Source organism: Trachemys scripta, chromosome 9, assembly GCF_013100865.1.
Source record: "Trachemys scripta elegans isolate TJP31775 chromosome 9, CAS_Tse_1.0, whole genome shotgun sequence".
Classification (NCBI taxonomy): domain Eukaryota; kingdom Metazoa; phylum Chordata; order Testudines; family Emydidae; genus Trachemys; species Trachemys scripta.
Genome location: NC_048306.1, coordinates 100,023,771 through 100,041,292, shown reverse-complemented (window position 1 = coordinate 100,041,292; position 17,522 = coordinate 100,023,771). Strand labels below are relative to the sequence as shown.

Here is a 17,522-nt window from a genome sequence, read left to right as displayed (position 1 = left end):
AGCTTAACTGCCTTTAAGGAGAAACAGACTGTGCTGGGCCTCCCTCAAAAGAACCACCAACTGTCATGCAACATTAGTCAAAACTCAGATCTAACACCCATCTCTGCCACTGTCTCTGTCACTGACTCCTTGTGCGGCCTCAGGGAAATCACTTCATCTCCGTGCCTCAGTTTCCCCACCTGTAAATCAGGGCCATTAATATTTCCCCCATCAGACAAGAGTGATATGCCATCTCCTAAAATTTTCCCAAAAATCCTTTTTTGTTTGTTTTTTGGATGGAGAATGGCTTCCCCAGGAAACACAAATGTGAAAATAAGGTTGAACTTCTTGCCTTTTTCAACTGAAACTTGAAATTTTTTTCAAAAGAAAATGTTTGACGAAAATGAAAACTTTGGTTTTATCCGAATTTTTCTTGGAGGGAAAAAGATCATTTCCCAAAAAGGTCCAAGAGATGTCCCAACTGAGCCTATTCTACAGTACAGAAAATGGCTGACTTATTAAGAATGGGAGTTGCTTTAGAGACGTGTGCTCCATCCCCTTCTCCTGGTTTTCTTTGCCAACTCTACCTTCCTGTGCCTCAGACATCCCAGAGGATCAGAGCTGAAGTATTTATGCCCAGTGGGGCTGAGGCTTTGAAAAAGGGAGAAGGATGTGATTTGGATGAACCACCATTTTCACTCCGAAAACTCTGGTTGTTTTTTGGTTTAAACCTTAACAGACCTAAGGTTCATGAAAACCACCGGCATGAGAAAGAGAGCATCAAAATGGATCAATAAATAACCGGCACAGTCTATACACTCTCTGTATAATGCTGCTAACAAATATGGCTTAGATGTTCAAGATGCACAGAACTCCCCACACCTGGGTCCGTCCCAAGACAGCTTGTGGGAATATATTTAGGTACTGAATAATTGCAGATAAAACAACATACCTGGTTATTTTTCAGTGGGAAATCATGTCCATAACTTGCTTTCACAATTATTCCCCTAGGATGGGTCCTTATCTACACTAGACCTCAAGGAAACGTCCCTAACTTATGTTTCTGCTTAGAGCCAACATTCCCATAGGAACCAACAGGCATTCCCTTTCGTAAGGGCAACGCTAGCTCTGTGTAAGTTTCTAGAAGGCCACTCGCCACTCTGGCAGCATTATCTGACACTGAATGGGGCTGGGGGCCTTCAGACCTCCCCTTAACAGGAAAGCGGAGGGTGGTTTAGACCCAATCACATATGAGCAGGTCACAATTCTAAGGGGAAAAGCAGAAGTGTATTGTAAGATAGGAGCAAGGGGCATTGGCAGAGCCGTGCATAGGCAGCCCGGCTTTGGAACAGGTTAGGCTCAAGAGACATTAGCGAAGTTGTAATGGGGGGAAGGGGGTGTGTGGATAGGGAGAACCAGGACGGGAACAGAATGCGGGGAGGTGAGGATTGTGGGGCACGGGCACATCTGTGTGGGGGAAGCTTCCAGGGAACCTGCCTACACTAAATCTCATTTTCTTGAGCGTAGTTTGTAGTTTAAGTTGCTACAGCAAGCCACAAACCTCTCTCTTTTACCCCTCCAATATTATATATTTTAAAACTGTTACATAACCTTTTTCCAGTCAGACTCATTCCTACCTGCTCCCCTGTGCATTAGAGATTACTGGCTTGCTGCATTTTCATCAGCAAAACAAAAACAGAAAAATACTATTATGGGAAATGGCTCTGCTAAGATGGAACTTAATAGCAGTACGACTTTTAAAGTACCGCCTATCCCGCTCTCCTAGGAAGAATCCCTTCCAACCTCACTCTAAAATGACATTTTCCCAGTGGTAATTTCACAAGCACTCAGGATTGCTCTGTCACTGTGCTGCATGTTCCTTGCAAAGGCAACATTTTCCGACAACAAAGCTGCCTGTCGTGGAGAGCAGAGCACAAAGCTTTGTTTTTCTTCATATGATGGGAACGAAGAGGGAGAGAAAGGAATGTTGCTTTAGCCATGGGAGTTTTGGGCACTTGGTGTTTCTTGGCATGCAGCACAGTTACCACTGCACCAGTGCAAAATGTTCTCCCACAAAAGGGCTGACATTTATTTAAAAACAAAACAAAAAAAAAGTTAGTCTACTTCACCCGGGGCTACTTGATGTAAAACTTAAATCAGACAACAGACCAGCCTCCAAAATCAGTACCTCACTATTCCACTGTGCACTGTACTTGTCCGACTAAAACTGATTCATTATCACAGAATACAGCCAGGCTTAAAGCATCAAATAGAAATGCTGGTCCCTCTCTTTCCAAATTCAGGCTGTCTGTAATGCTCCACCTCCCCTGGCTTTATTGAAAGTTTCATCCTTTTAAACTTCATCTTCACCCATGAAGGCAGGTCAACATCTTAGGGAGGGCACTCAGCTTCAGCTGAGCTTTTAGACATACCCTTCTGTGCTGTGGCCGGTGGACCGTTCAGTGGAGTCTCAGATGCTGCTTTGGCATTCCCTAGTGCAGTGGTTCTCAAACTGGGGACACCGCTTGTTCAGGGAAAGCCCCTGGCGGGCCAGGCCGGTTTGTTTACCTGCTGCGTCCGCAGGTTCGGCCGATCGCGGCTCCCACTGGCTGCAGTTCGCCGCTCCAGGCCAATGGGGGCTGTAGGAAGCGGCGCGGGCCGAGGGATGTACTGGCCGCCGCTTCCTGCCACCAGGGGCTTTCCCTGAACAAGCGGCGGCCCTAGTTTGAGAACCACTGGACTAGTGCAATGTGGACTTCACAGCCCGGGACACTAGCGGAAGAGCCAGTCTGTTAAGTTCACCGCCGTGAATGGCACTTCAAATTGGGATCAGGAGAATGTTATTTTACTCTGATCTCGTTTGCTCCCTTTCCTGGGTGGGGCAGCACCCCAGTGCACCAATGGCAGAATGGCCACTTCTTCAAACCCCCTTTTCCTCTGCCTAAATATTCCAAGCCTGGGCATCATAACTCTCCTACTCCCTTACACCCTGTGTAGGCCAGTGTTGGGTCTACACTAGGTGTTACATTCTGTACCTCAAAACAGTACCCTGGAACCCCCATATTCAACACTGTCATATAATTATGATATACTCTGTACAAAGTATGCCTTGTGAGCTATCATTTAAAAAGTCTTGATCTGTTGAACATTAATATCCTGTTGGATTGTATGTCCTGTCATTGTATGGGAAGTTATGAAGTTTTGCTATGTGTGTGTTACTGAAATATGTTGGCGGTTGGGAACACCCACAACCAGCCCTTCAGATACAACAATGGAGCAGGCAGACACGCTGATGGCCCACTGAAGGGAATCCACACTCTCAAGGACCATCCCAGGATCTGTATACAGTGGAGACGTCTCAGAGATAGCAGGGAGACAATGGAGACTGCTTGACTCACATCATAGCAAAGGGTCTTTCCAGCAAACTGGAAGAAACTATCAAAGAGGGGAAGTGACATTATCAATTGGCCTCACTTTCCCCCCACAACTCAACACCTGGAAACACATCTGGAGGACAAAGACTAACAAGGGGAAGGTGGTCCCAGGTTGGAGATGAGTTCCAGCCTGTGTACTGAAGATCTGTGACCAGCTTGTACTATCAGGGTGAGACACTGCTTGAGTCAAATCCTATTTAGTTTATAGAACTTAGACTGCAAACTTATTTTATCTCTTAGGTAACCAACTTTGATCTCTATGCTCACTACTTATAATCATTTAAAACCGATCTTTGTGCAGTTAATAAATCTGTTTTATATTTTACCTAAAACAGTGTGATTTGATTGAAGTGCTTGGAAAATCGGCTCAGGTTACAAAGGCTGGTGAACATTCACTTCCCTTTGTAGAAGTGCTGAACTTAATGAACTTACACTGCTCAGGCTTCTGACCAGGGCAGGATGGTACAGCCCTGGGGTGCAAGGCTGGGGAGCTGGGGGGAATTGGCTGGAGCCTCTCTGTTGTTGGTTCATGGCTGGGAGAAGTATTCATGTAACTCAGTTGAGTGTGTCCCTGTCTGTGTAAGTGAAGCACCTGCCAGAAGTTTGTGGCTTAGCAGCAACATCACAGTGTGAGAGGGAGCCCAGGTTGGTGGGACACAATCCAGGTTGCACCCTGTGAAGACCTGTCACACTAGTAATCAAACTTTGTCAGCTTTCTGTCTGGTCTTCCTATTATGGTTTTTACTCACGAAAGCTTATGCCCAAATAAATCTGTTAGTCTTTAAGGTGCCACCAGACTCCTTGTTGTTTTTGTAGATACAGACTAACACGGCTACCCCATGATACTATTATTCTTTATCATCTGTATCCCAGTCTCTCTCAGCATGCTCCGTATAAGGCACAATCCCCTCGCCAAATAATTCTGTCTGTGCAGCACCTTGCACATTTTGGATACTACTATAATAGAAGTAACACAAATAATAGATAAACAACAATATAATTTGAAAATGGTTCATTGGCTATATCTAGGCTTGGAAGGAATCGATTTTTTTTGTAAATCGGTCAATATGTGTAAACATTGATTTCACCATAAACACCCAAACGGGCAAAAAAATATTTCCATTGCTAATAATCGAAATCTACAGAACTTGCTTGAGCACCTAGAGATCCTTACATAATTGTCCGACACTCCCACAACTTCATGCCACTGAAAATGTAAATCGATAAAATAAGTAAAAATGCTTAAAATTAAATGCAGATATTATCTGTTAAAATTGTAAAAAATAAAAAATGAATTCTGCCAAGCCTATTTCCAGTTGTTCTTCCCTTATACCCCTTGCCCAGGGTGCTTTGATATGAATATAACACAGCAAGATATTAATATCCAAGCAGAGAGATTAGATGCAAAACTAACTTATGTTATACTATTAAAATGTTTCCGGTTTCAGTAAAATTGGCTGCTTATAATCAACATTGTTGTCTATTCGGAAGACAGTTAAGGCTAAAAATTTAAATAAATGAGAACAGAGGGTTATAGAAGATTTAAAATAGACTGTGGTTTGTCATTGTGAAACAACACATGTGCTTGCTTATAAGATGAACTGCATCAAGGTCTGATTGGAAGAAATACTCAACACAACCTGCCCCTCTTCCCCACCCCCACTTCTATTACTGGACTTACAGATCATACTACTCACATGATGGGAAAAAATAGCAGGGATAAAATATGTCTATTTCCCAGCTATCTGTATATTTCTGGTCTATTTTATATACCCACATATCATATAGTCTCATACATGCTTCATAAACACTCATGCATTATGTGTATTTACACACATATATTTGTTCATACAAAGTATACGTGAGCATTTAGACACATCGATAACATTTGTTTTGTTTGATTTTAACAAAGAACACAACAGAACCCTTTTTTTAGGGACATGAACAGCATTCTGATAAAATAAGGTTTGGGTATAAGAGGGTTTAAGTTAGCGGGTACATGGTTTAATTTCACATACAAGGAAGTTTCTTATCCCCGGGATTTGGACAAACGGGCTTCGGCTTTACACTTCAGGCTCTAGAAGCCTACGAAACCTGCAGAAGGACGCCTTCAAACATGCACAGCCCGGAGTGCTACTTACAGAGAATCAGTCAGAGCCTCCGTTCATTTCCAGCTACAATGAAGCCTGGCCATTAGCTAATGCCCCAAATTCTTACAGTCATTCCTCGGTATCGCACACCTGAGCCCAACCCGCCCCCCAGCTCAGGCCAGCGGTTAACAAAACCTAGCAGCAGAGGAAGGCTGAACTTATCTTTCCCCCCTCCTAGGCCTGCTCCACCTCTCAGGAATGCTGAAAGGAATGAAATTTATTCTTTTTTAAAGGCACGTAGCAGCTGGGATTCTCACTAAAGAACAGAGTGGAGCCAGTAGAAGCAGCACCCTCTCCTGGCAAAAATGCCGCTTGTTTCAAAGGTTTGTCTCTATATGCACTAACAAACAACCAAAAAAAGCTGTCTTGGTTAGCTGGACGCTGGCTTAGCAGATGAGTCACAGCAGCGAAGAGACAACACCACTAACATTCACTGTGAGGAAGCCAGCGAAATGCCTAGCAACCTCTATTTAAAGGGATGAGCCGCTCGCTGCTTGCAAATGAATCCACTGACACTGGCGAGAGCGGGCCTGTGTTTGTGTCTGTCTCTCTCACTGGCTGGGAGAGGGAGTGCGAGGAGCGGGCCTCTTCTAAGCAGTTTCCTGGAGGAAGGACGCTTTGGAGCAGCACGTTTTCCGATGTACAAAATGCCAAAGCAAGCCACCAGCAAAGCAGAATGCCCCTTCCCCTCCCCGAGCCATGCAGCCTGTCCATCCTCTGCTGACAACAGGTATGCCACAGAGGAATTATAAAAAGGCAGGGGCAAAGCCTCTTCCTGCACTGAACATCCCAGTGTCTCCCGTGCGGGTATATCAGCACCGCGGGAGCATTGGCAACTGCTAGAGTTAAGGCTGCAGAAGTGTTTCCATTCTAACCTCCATTTTTAGTCACTTCTCGGAACCCCAAAACCCTCTCTCCCCACTCTCTTCGCCCAGCCAGCAAAGAGACACGTGGTATGTCTACATTGCAATTGGACTGGCTAGCCCGGGCCAGCTGACTTGGGCTTGCAGGGCTTGGGGTAAGGGACTTTTTAATCGTGGGGTAGACATTTGGGCTCAGCTGCAGCCCAAGCTCCGGGACCCTCCCACCTTGCAGTGTCCTATACTCCATCCCGCGTGCGAATGTCTATACTGCAATTCAACAGCCCTTTAGCTCAAGTCAGCTGGCATGGGCCAGTCATGGGTTTTTAACTGCAGTGTAGACATACCCTCACTGGCTCTAGATGTTATTACTATTCCTAACTTATTCATATTCATTATAGGGAGACAGTGTGCTTAAGTGATAGAGCACTGGACTGGGACTCAGGTGACATGGCTCTGCCCCTGGACCCCGATGACCTTGAACAAGTCACTTCATCACTCTTTAGGCCTCAGTTTCCTCATCTGTAAAATAGGGATAATGACACTCTCCTCCTTTATAAAGTGCTCTGAGATCTGCTAGTGAAAAGTACTATGTAAGACACAGATATTATTATTACTTGTATCACAGTTCTGCCTAGAGGCCTCAGTGAAGATCAGGTCCGTACTGTGCTAGGAGCTGTACACACATGTAGTAGGAGACAGTCCCTGCCCCAAAGAGCTTATAACCCAGTCAGGACAAAGGAGCAAGGGAGGGAAACCCTTTGCAGGTCTGCAGTTCAGGTAACTTGTCTGCTCAGACTAAGTTCTCCAAAAGCCCCTGCTGTGTGTGTCTCTGACAAACAATGCAACCAGCATTTCCAGTGGCTCGTCCTGATTTCTGAGCTCCCCACTTCGTTCTAACCGGTTTGGGGCATGGAGGAGCTAATGGAAGGTCTATCAAAACTCTCCCATGCAAAACCGAACACAATTCAACCTCTTACCTTCTTTACAAAGGTGCATGGAGGCTCTTTAATAAATCTATGCGCCCTTTTTAGGGTAGCTAAGGCAGAATAGGGACATGACAGTCTCACTTGCCAAAGTTTTCAGCTGAGTCTTAGAAATGCTGGCCGAGGACGCCAGGCTAACCCTTCATCTTTTAAGAAGCGTCATGGGATCTCTACTGCCCAAGCAGAACAGACAGGGCTCATCCAAACCCACCCACCACTCATCCAAACACTTGGACACTAAACCGAATCGTACCCCAGAACAGAGGGCTGAGTTGATTCTTTCAGGATTTGAACCTGTCGTTCAAAGAGCTCTAGGCATTTCAAACCATTCAAGTTGTCTTCTTGAGTGGTACAAGCACCAAGCGGAGGAAGGCCAAGGAGAAGAACAAGATGCCAGCACAGAGCCCTGTGCGGCAGTGAACTCGCCATAAAGGGGTTTATCTACGAGACATCAGTGGTGCAGAGCTCATGCTGTTCCCCAGCCCAAGTGTGAATTTCACCCACAGAGTGTGAGTGGCAAAGGTGGGAACAGCATTTAGGTTCCCCAGGTCCCTGGGCAATGCTCTAACCGCTAGATCATACTACCCAACAATGAAGGTAAACACCACGTGACTGCTATTAGCTGTGGTCTATCTGCATCACAGCAATATATCTGAGGCAATGCTAGAGAGAATTGTTGACAGATTCTCATTTTTTTCCCCTATGCTGTTTATAATTTCTTCTTAGAAACCCGAAAACAAAATCTCTCTCTCCCCCAATCTGTCGATTTCTCTTTGGCAAACGTCGACTGCATTTTTCTTCCCATCTGGGTTTTTTCTTACTTTTCGGGTTGTTGTTTGTTTTTATATTTTTAATTGAGAACAAACTAATGTGGCAATAGCCTCTTTGTTTTTCTCCTTATTTGCCAAACATACCATCAGCCATGCCCTCACCACCTTTCTGGGAACAGGGTTTCCCACTGAATTTCAATTAAGAGGATCTTTCAAGCGGACTTCATTTTCCTGTCCTTTTCCCCTTCCCCTACCTTGTTTAAAAACATTTAATATATACATAAAGAGGACTTAAACCTCCCCTCCCCCTACAGTGCTGTGAATCCAAACATGGGGCAGCACCGGGGTGTTACTGCAAGAAAATTAGAGCGTGAAACTAAGTGCTTAGGTTTCACTGTCCAAGTTGAGCACCAACTTTGCCTCGGTTTCCCCATCTGTAAAATGGGAATAATGATACTGACCTCCTGCTGCTTTGAGATCAAGGGATGGAAAGCATCATAAAAGAGATAGGTGTTACTATTATAAGTGATACTCCATAGGTTATAAAGGACAGATGTCTGGCCCAGATCATGAGAACAAGGTGCGTGGGTCTGAAGATAAGAGTGAATCTGATAGAAATCGTTCCATTGAACTCAGCTATGCCATCTTCTCAGGCCTCTTGGGGAGCATTATTAGACCTGTCCACAGATGGATGTATTACAACCTAGCTAGATTTCCGGCAAAGAAGAATTCTTTAGCCTAAAAATCAGAGTTTGTCATCAATGACCTTGTACAGTTTGAGGCAGGCCAGGCTAGAGGCCTGGAGCTCTGTCACTTGCTTTACCTTGACCATCACTCTAACATCCCCTCTTCTCAGAGAGGTAAGAGACAGAACAACATTTGCCAGGGAATCACCTAATTCCCCAAAGCTAGGACCACCCACGCTGCCAGTTTCCCTGATAATCCTGGCATTTAAAGGCACTGAAGCCATGGTCCTCGCTCAAGAATGTTAACCTGCTGCCAGCCAGATGCTGGACAGGGTCTGTACACCCTACTGCAAGACCATATTCTATCTCTGCGCTTAGAAAGGCAAAACTTTAGCACCTGAATGTCTCACAGTAATTAACGTATTTATCCTCACAAGACCCCTCTGCTACTATCCCCATTTGACAGACAGGGAACTGGGCCACAGGGTAGATCAAGAGATGTGTCCAAGATCATGTGGCAAGTCTGTGGCAGGGCTAGGACTTTAAGTCAAGTCTCTCGAGTCTCAGCTCAGGGTTTTATGTAACAGTCCATCCCAGGATCCATCAAGACCTTGTCCAGGTGGCAAAGGAAATCCACAAGGAAAGGTGTAACATGTTTCACAGCACACTGCAGACTCCCTGAACCAGGTCCAGTTCCCATTCAAGTCAAGGGGAAGGGGCCTAGTGACTTCGGCAAGAGTTGGATCAAGCCCCGTGTCCCTTTAATAGCCGAGCATGTTGTGGGTCAAATATTCTCCCACTCGGGAAGCAAGCAGCTTCAGCTGACTTGGTTTTAAAGGATCTCATAAGAACAGCCATACTGGGTCAGACCAAAGGTCCATTTAGCCCAGTATCCTGTCTCTGACAGTGGCCAATGCCAGGTGGCCCAGAGAGAATGAACAGAACAGGGAATCATCAAGTGATCCATCCCGTCACCCATTCCCAGCTTCTGGCAAACAGAGGCTAGGGACACCATCCCTGTCCATCCTGCTTAATAGCCTTTAAGGGACCTATCCTCCATGAACTTGTCTAGATCCTTTTTGAACCCTGTGATAGTCTTGGCCTTCACATCCTCTGGCAAAGAGTTCCACAGGTGGACTGTGCGTTGTCTGACGAAATACTTCGTTTTGTTTGTTTTAAACCTACTGCCTATTAATTTCATTTGGTCACCCCTAGTTCATGTGTTATCACAAGGAGTAAATAACACTTCCTTATTTACTTTCTCCACACCACAAATGATTTTAGACTTCTATCATATCCGCCCTTAGTTGTCTCTTTTCCAAGCTGAGAAGTCCCAGTCTTATTAATCTCTCCTCGTACAGCAGCCATTCCAAACCCCTAATAATTTTTGTTGCCCTTTTCTGAACCTTTTCCAATTCCAATGTATCTTTGTTGAGATGGGGTGACCACATTTGCACGCAGTATTCAAGATGTGGGCGTACCATGGATTTATATAGAGGCAATATGATATTTTCTGTCTTATTATCTACCGTAACCATTTCTTAATGATCCCCAACATTAAATAAGACCATAAGAACGGCCGTATTGGGTCAGACCAAAGGTCCATCTAGCCCAGTATCCTGTCTACCGACAGTGGCCAATGCCAGGTGCCCCAGAGGGAGTGGACCAACAGGCAATGATCAAGTGATCTCTCTCCTGCCATCCATCTCCATCCTCTGACAAACAGAGGCTAGGGACACCATTCCTTACCCATCCTGGCTAATAACCATTAATGGACTTAACCACCATGAATTTATCCAGTTCTCTTTTAAATGCTGTTATAGTCCTAGCCTTCACAACCTCCTCAGGTAAGGAGTTCCACAAGTTGACTGTGCGCTGCGTGAAGAAGAACTTCCTTGTATTTGTTTTAAACCTGCTGCCTATTAATTTCATTTGGTGACCCCTAGTTCTTGTATTATGGGAATAAGTAAATAACTTTTCCTTATCCACTTTCTCCACATCACTCATGATTTTATAGACCTCTATCATATCCCTCCTTAGTCTCCTCTTTTCCAAGCTGAAGAGTCCTAGCCTCTTTAATCTCTCCTCACATGGGACCTGTTCCAAACCCCTAATCATTTTAGTTGCCCTTTTCTGAACCTTTTCTAGTGCCAGTATATCTTTTTTCTGTTTGCTTTTTTGATTGCTGCTACACATTGAGTGGATGTTTTCAGAGAACTATCCACAATGACTCCAAGCTCTCTTTCTTGAGTAGTAACAGGTAATTTAGACCCCATCATTTTATATATATAGTTGGGATTATGTTTTCCAATGTGCATTACTTTGCATTTATAAACACTGAATTTCATCTGCCATTTTGTTGCCCAGTCACCCAGCTTTGAGAGATCCTTTTGTAGCTCTTCGCAGTCTGCCTGGGACTAAACTATCTTGAGTAGTTTTGTATCATCTGCAAATTTTGCCACCTCACTGTTTACCCCTTTTTCCAGATCATTTATGAATGTGTTGAATAGGACTGGGCCCAGTACAGACCCCTGGAGGACACCACTATTTACTTCTCTCCATTCTCAAACCACAGCACTCCCCTACCTCTTGTTTGATCACCATGAACATGCAACTCATAGTCCATCCCCACTATGACCTGTCTGAGCAGGAAACACTCAGACTGCCTTACCTGCACACTGAAACCAGCCTCATCTGTAGAGGGTGGTGGGGGAAAGGCACCAGGAGGCGCTGGGAGGTTCCCGAGATCATCTCCAGGAAGTGGTGGTGGTGGTGGTGGTGGCAGAGGGAAATCTACAACAGATAATCACAGGATTTAGGCTTAAGATGGTGCAAACGAGCCAACAAAGTTCATCACACAGGGAGCGGGGAATGAAGCCAGCGGTTAGAGCAGGAGACTGGGCAGTCAGGATTCTTGGGTTCTATTCCCAGCCGTTCCACTGACTCATTGTGCAACCTTGAACAAGTCATTTAACTGATCCGTGCCTCAGTTTCCCCCGGCTGCCAAAGGGAGTTTACATCATCCACCTATTTCACAGGGGGCTTAGGAGGGTTAATTAATGTTTGTAAATTGTTCTGAAATCTTTGGATCCAAGGCTTGAGGAGCCACATGCCAGCTCTTCTATATCTCTACTGCAGTGAACCCAGAAGTGCCTTTGTGACGGGTTGGGTCACAGAAACCCCCTTGGGAGCTGCCACCCAATGTACCAAGACTACCCCTGTTCCTGTTTTCCCTGCCAGCTCAGGACTCCAGCACCGTCTTGCTGAGCCAGACACTCCCGTCTGGCTCCAACACAGACCCAGGGTCTGAATCACTTGTCCCAAAGCTGCAAGTTTACCTGAAAACAGCTCACAGAAGTGTGCTTGTCTCTAGCACTCAGATGCCCAACTCCCAATGGGGTCTAAACTCAAATAAATCCGTTTTACCCTGCATAAAGCTTATGTAGGGCAAACTCATAAATTGTTCGCTCTCTATAACATAGATAGAGAGATATGCACAGCTGTTTGCTCCCCCAGGTATTAATACATACTCTGAGTAAATTACTAAATAAAAAGTGATTTTATTAAATACAGACAGTAGGATTTAAGTGGTTCCAAGTAGTAACAGACAGAACAAAGTAAGTCACCAAGCAAAATAAAACAAAATGCGCAAATCTATGTCTAATCAAACTAAATACCGATAATTTCTTCACCAGTTCCAGAGCACTCCCTTTTACAGGCTAATCTCCTTTTAGCATGGGTCCAGCAATCACTCACACTCCCTGTAGTTACTGTCCTTTGTTTCAGTTTCCTTCAAGTATCCTGGGGGTGGGGTGGGGTGGAGAGGCTCCTTCTTTAGCCAGCTGAAGACAAAATGCAAAGTCCCTCCTATGCAAAGTCCAGCTCCAAGATGGAGTTCTGGGGTCACCTGGGCAAGTCACATGTCCCTGCATGCCTCAGCATTTACAGGCCGAAGCCATTGTCCACATGGTATCTTGCATGTCTCCAGGAAGACTTCTTATGTGGGTTGGAGCATTCCAAGATGCATTGTTCCCCAAGTGTCTCCTGATCGGGTACTTAACCTGGCGAATTCCTTCCTAAAGAAGCTGACTAAATGCCTCACAGAACTTACTTAGAAACCAAGCCAGCATACAGCCCATATTCTTAACCTCAAGTAGAAAATGATATATGTGTACAAATAGGATGAATAGATATAGTAGACCATAACCTTTACGGAGATATGTTACATGGCACAGGCAGCACAAAACATATTCCAGTTATGTCCTACATACATTTATAAGCACACACACCCCCCATAAAGCCTTATGGGGTACACTGTCACAGCCTTAACCCCTTAGGAAAGTCTCAAATACATCCAGGGCAAAAGCGGATACTGACCACAGGATAGCAAGCCTCTAAAGGAAGCTGTGGTGTTCCTAAATCAGTGCTCAGTGGACATACTGCCGCATGGGAGGAGTTACCTGCAAATCTACATAAAGAGGGAAATTTGAGGTCCTAGGGGATAGATTTTTTTTTTCTTTTTTCCCCTTTATTTTTTTCAGATGCAAGGATTGGTAACAAAGCTGTGATTGTCTGTACAGCACCTAACACGATGGGGCCCTCACTCGGGTTTCTAGGAGCTGCTGTCATACAAACCACCAATAAAGAACAATACTACCTCTCGTTCAGATTACCCCGAGAGAGCTCTTTTCCTGTGTCTTAGCTGACATGGACACGTGACGGATGCAGAATGGTGTACAAGCAGCATGAAAGCCAGGGCATTGAAGGAGCTACGATGGGGGGAAATACAGGTTACTTTAACTCCGGCACTGAATTTAGTGTCCTGGGAGAAAGTTTACTGTAATTCTTGCTGCTCTGGGATAAGGCTCTTTGCTGGCAGCATTATACAGAAAGGCTCACGGCTGGCTCTCCTGTGGGCATTTGTATGTGTGGATTAAAACAAAAATATTACTATTTTAAACCAATAACACCAGTGTTGATCCAGGGGCTGCTGCGGAGTTTGGTCACTTGCAGACACCGTTTTAGTAAACACAGGCTCCCTCGGTAACAACTGTCCCGTGTCCTGACAACACGACTGGCAGCTCAATTGTTTATCTTCCAGGTGAGAGCCGTGGGTGCAAACTCCAAGTTGCCAGGAGGCCGGGTTGAAAGCACTTCTCACAAAGCACTCGGAGGGGGCTCCTTAACCAGAGAAATGGGGGTGATCAGCTGGCTACATCCAGAACGCCTCTCCCCCGCTTTCACCGCAGTTTGCTTTCACTTTTGAACATCAGCAATGCACATGCACCCATTGTCTAACGAGGGGGAGGCAGCGGGCAAATCGGCAATAGGCGGGGTAGTGAGCAGGATTCAGGCTATGCGAGGTAGTGTGGGTGGGGAGTCCTGGGAAGCTGTGTGTCAGGTTCCATTATTACAGACTCTAGTAGAACTACAGAGCTGACCAGCTGTCTCACGCAGTCTGGTATCCTGTCTCAGAGACGGGCCAGTGCCAGCTGCTTCAGAGAAAAGTGCAAAAACTCCTAGTGCACAATTATGGATCAATGCTTCCCTGAAGGTAGTTTCTTCCTAACCCCATACACTCAGTGGTGGCTTACGCCTTGAAGCATGAGGGTTTGTATCCGTTATAAATTGCTATTCTAAAACAAGAGAGCTGGGAATGTTCTTATTATCCATAGAAATGTCGTTATTTATGTATTATGTAAAATCATTTCTTTGTATCGGTGTTAAATGTGTTTTAAAATGGCATCATGTGCCCCCTTTGTATTGATCTCCGGGATAATTTTCATGTTGTCAGGGATCTTGGGGGGAGAGGAGAAGGGATCATCTTGCATTGACCCATTGAGCATCTGTTAGCAGTAGCTGGACAAACCTATCATCTGTATCACTGAAGCACCTACGTAACTGAACCAAGGATCAGTTCCTCCCTGTCCTAGGTGCTGTACAAGTAAAGGATGGTCCCAAAGACCTTCCTGCAGGTTTGGGCAAAGGTGGACCTTGACTCTTCCTGTGTCTTCACTTTCTTACATTACATAAATATGACCAGATTACAGCTCTGAATCTTGTTCTGTGTTTGTACAGCGCCTAGCACAACGGAGCCCTGGCCCACGATAAGCACTCCTAGGCAATACAGGAATACAAATAAATAATTATGACTCTATTCAGAGGGAGAATTTCCCTCTTCCTGGGCACTTTTACACCTTCTTTGTACGTAACCGTGTGGCCCCACAAATAAGGATCAGACATACCAAGGGTGTGACACTTATTCTAGCTCAGCCCACAGGACAGCTCCCCCAGTGCTTAACCTGTCTGGTGCCCCATGCATCGCTTCTGCTCCACCAACATGGCACACCCTGGTGTGCACCACGCAAGGACTCGCCCTGCCACGGCCAAAGTTTGCAAAGAAGCAGAATATAGGCCCAGACTGCCTTGGATTTTGTGTCAGAAGGGGCACAATCCACCCCGGGACAACACCACAGCCTGTGTCAGGGGTTTGATCCCACGTCCATTTAACACCAGTGTCCATTCTGGTCTGCAGCTTGATACATAGATTCATTGCCGCATATCCTTAGCTGGTGGAAACTGTCAATGGAGTTATGCCAGTTTATACTGGCTGAGGATCTGCCCCATAGATTTTAAGGCCAGAAAGGTCCATTATGACCACTCGCAGTCTGATTTTCTACTTGATGCCAGGACCAGAGAAAGTCACCGAGGGATTCCTGCATCGAGCCCAGCACTCCAGGTTGATAGCAATGCCGTCTCTTTCGCCCAGTGTCAGACACCGTTTCCCTCAACACTTTTCGAAGAGAAATCTCTTACAATTCCTGAGAGTTTTGCACGGGGCCGGCTCCAGGCACCAGCCCAGCAAGCAGGTGCTTGGGGCGGCCAAGGGAAAGGGGCAGCACGTCGGGCTCTTCAGCGGCGGGTCCTTTGGTCCCTCTCAGAGGGAAGGACCTTCTACCGAATTGTCGCCAAAGATGAAAGTGGCGCAGTGGAGCCGATCGCGGCTTTTTTTTTTTTTTTTTTCCATCGCTTGGGGCGGCAAAACCCCTGAAGCCGGCCCTGGTTTTGCAGAAATCTTTTCCTTGCACTCCCCCGTAATTCAGCCACCGGAGTAGAGTGTACCTCTGTCTCAGTCTCTCTTCTGTCACGCCAGTCGCAGAATCACTCTTCTCTGGGTTTGGACCATGCTGTATGCCTCTCAGCTCCCACTTCCAGCTCAGTCATGGATTCTCTACACAGTCAAACAAACCCTCCGCCTGCAGTTTAGTTTATAATGAATTCCAGCCCAAAGTCGGCTGATCCGCCTGCAGAACCTGTCTCTTCCAAGCCCGAGACCTTTTTCCCAGACAGCCACTCTCACCTCCCAGTTAAGGAACTGCACTGTCAGCTTCTCGCTGCTGGGTTCCAACAGCTGATCACCATGTGAGTCACCGTATGGCACTCTATTACACCAAAGCATCACCTCCATTTTATTTCCAGATGTGACAAAGCAAAGTGCACTGAAATCATGCCTACGTATCTCCCTCTGTGTAATAGGCAGACACGCACCCTGTCTGTTTATACCCCTCTCTTTCAACCTCTACCAAGCTCCTCTCTTTCTCGTCCCCCACACTCCTGAAGGAGCATTCAGCAGCAGTGGCCAGGCAGGCCCGATCCTGTGATATCTCAATGGACATACCTTGACATTCTCTGGCAAAGAGCCGTGGTGCTTAAAACGTTGCTATGCCTGTACAGAGGGGATAACTGGAGCAGAAAAGAGCTAAGTGACTTGCTCAAGACTACACTGGAAATCTATGGCAGAGCCAGGAGAATTCCATCCAGTGCTTTAACCACAAGCCTACCCTTGATACCTGAATCATCATTCATCATGATGACATAAGGCTTTTTTATATATACCTCCTGGCTTAATTTCAGATCCCTGACAGCCATCCACAAATCCTCACCCTTATTGCTAGGCTTGGAAGGATTAGGTTTGCATTGGTAAATGTTGGTAAACATTGATTTCGCTGTACACACGCAAACCAACAAAAAAAGATTTCCATCCACCATCATCGACATTTACAGAGGCAAAGTAAGAAAAACACTGCTTGAGAACTTAAAGAGAATTTGATTTAAGAAGATTTACTTTGTATACTTTGACATGTGATGTTGATCCCTCTACACCGCATAATTTCACGGCACTGAAAAAATAGATAAAAATTGAAGAAAAAAAAAATTGCTTAAAAAGCAAACATTGATCTCTGTCAAAATCTGACAACATTTCAATCAAATTCTGCCAAGCAGGGCCGGCTCCAGGCACCAGCGCAGCACGCAGGTGCTTGGGGCGGCCAACGGAGAGGGGCGGCACGTCCGGGTCTTCAGTGGCAAGTCCCTCAGTCCCTCTCGGAGGGAAGATCCTGCCGCCGAATTACGAAGCGGAGGCAGTAGAGCTGCCGCCAAATTGCCGATCGCAGCTTTTTCTTTTTTTCCTTTCTTTTTTCGCCGCTTGGGGCGGCAAAAACGCTGGAGCCGGCCCTGCTGCCAAGCCTCCTAATTGCCACGGAAGTAATTCTGTATGTTTCAGTAAAATAGGCTTTTTTTCTTTTCTAGTATGTTTTAAAAAAAGAAGTTTAGACATTTCATTATCGTACTTGCCAAACATAAATCCAAAGAATACA

General features: G+C 45.7%; 1 protein-coding gene across 6 annotated transcripts in view; it reads right to left on the bottom strand.

Annotated features, from left to right (window-relative positions):
- LPP (LIM domain containing preferred translocation partner in lipoma) overlaps positions 1 to 17,522 on the bottom strand; it is a 444,446-nt gene that overhangs the window by 206,604 nt on the left and 220,320 nt on the right. For all 6 annotated transcript variants that reach the window (XM_034781639.1, XM_034781636.1, XM_034781641.1 and 3 more), the window contains one exon: positions 11,537 to 11,658. In XM_034781639.1, the coding sequence (XP_034637530.1) occupies positions 11,537 to 11,658 (122 nt within the window). The remainder of the gene's footprint in view (positions 1 to 11,536; positions 11,659 to 17,522) is intronic.